Raw genomic sequence first — 1,102 nt, 5'->3', positions numbered from 1 at the left:
GGGGGAAACAGGAAAGAAGGGGAAAAGAAAAAAAGGAAATAAAAAAAAAGTAACGCCTGCACCTCTGAACGCCAAGTCAACAAGAGACCAAAAAGAAAGCCTGAAACAAACAGCTGCTGCTGACAACAGCCACACACTTGAATCTCCACGCCTCCACAGTTCCCCACGCAGGAGACAAGCCGGGCCAAAAAAGACCTCACACACCCAGTCCCGGGAAGAAAAAAAAACGCCTCCTCTTTCAAAAAACATAACTGAAGTCCGTGGAAGATGGGCGCACGCCCTTCACACCCCGGGGGGATTCATGAGAAAAAGAACGGCCCGCCCACTACAGATCTGAAAATCAACAACTCAAAAGCAATAATAATTTCACTCTGTTAATTGTCTCGATTTTATGTTTTGGACAAGAAAAAAAAAGCAGCTAACTTTTGATAAAAATATCAGCTTTCATAGCCTTTCAGTCCTTCTCAGTTTTCTTGTTTATCCTCTTTGAAGAGTGTGGGTGACAAACCAGGCTTCTCACGTCTCGCTTTGTTCTTTCCCTCTGCTTGATTTTCTCTCTCCTCAGCGATGCTCCTGAATTGTTTTCACTAATGGCCTTTTTTTTTTATTATTGTTCAGGCTCTGAAGAACATCGCCGCCATCAGCCTGGCTATCAATTACCCCAATAAATCTACTAAGCTACTGAACATGTCCTGATGAGAGAGGTCCCCGGGAGAAAGGGTTGGACGGCATCCTGCGGAGGAGGGGTGGGGGGGGGGAACACGTCCTGACTCAGCCGGTTGGCTTGTGTCACCGAGTCGAGGGAGGACAACTCCCCTCTCGTCCTTATGAGTAACTCTGCAGCACTGTGGACTTCAGCTGTGGAGGGGGAGACTTGGGGAGGGGGGGCACTTCAGAGAGCACTTTCCACTCTTCTTCACGGTCCGTTTTGCCTTAGGTGAATCCAGCAAATCAGCATGTGCTTTCTCAGAAACGGGGGCAGCTGTTGAGTTAAAGGTTCTTACTTGAAGACGGCGTGCTAAAAGCACATGAAGTGTGCCAAATTAGCCCCCTTCAAGAGGAAAGTATGTACTTTCGCCCCCCACCCCCCACCCCCACCCCT

At 48.5% G+C, this 1,102-nt stretch overlaps 1 protein-coding gene across 1 annotated transcript in view; it reads left to right on the top strand.

The window, feature by feature from the left end:
• zzef1 (zinc finger, ZZ-type with EF hand domain 1) overlaps positions 1 to 1,096 on the top strand; it is a 46,739-nt gene extending 45,643 nt beyond the window's left edge. The window contains exon 54 of the mRNA XM_017412572.3: positions 619 to 1,096. Within this exon, the coding sequence (XP_017268061.1) occupies positions 619 to 696 (78 nt within the window). The 3' untranslated portion in view covers positions 697 to 1,096. The remainder of the gene's footprint in view (positions 1 to 618) is intronic.
• The last annotated feature ends 6 nt before the right edge of the window (positions 1,097 to 1,102 follow it).

This window comes from Kryptolebias marmoratus, linkage group LG13, assembly GCF_001649575.2.
Source record: "Kryptolebias marmoratus isolate JLee-2015 linkage group LG13, ASM164957v2, whole genome shotgun sequence".
NCBI lineage: Eukaryota > Metazoa > Chordata > Actinopteri > Cyprinodontiformes > Rivulidae > Kryptolebias > Kryptolebias marmoratus.
The sequence above is the reverse complement of the archived record's forward strand: the minus strand, read 5'-3'. Positions and strand labels throughout refer to the sequence as shown.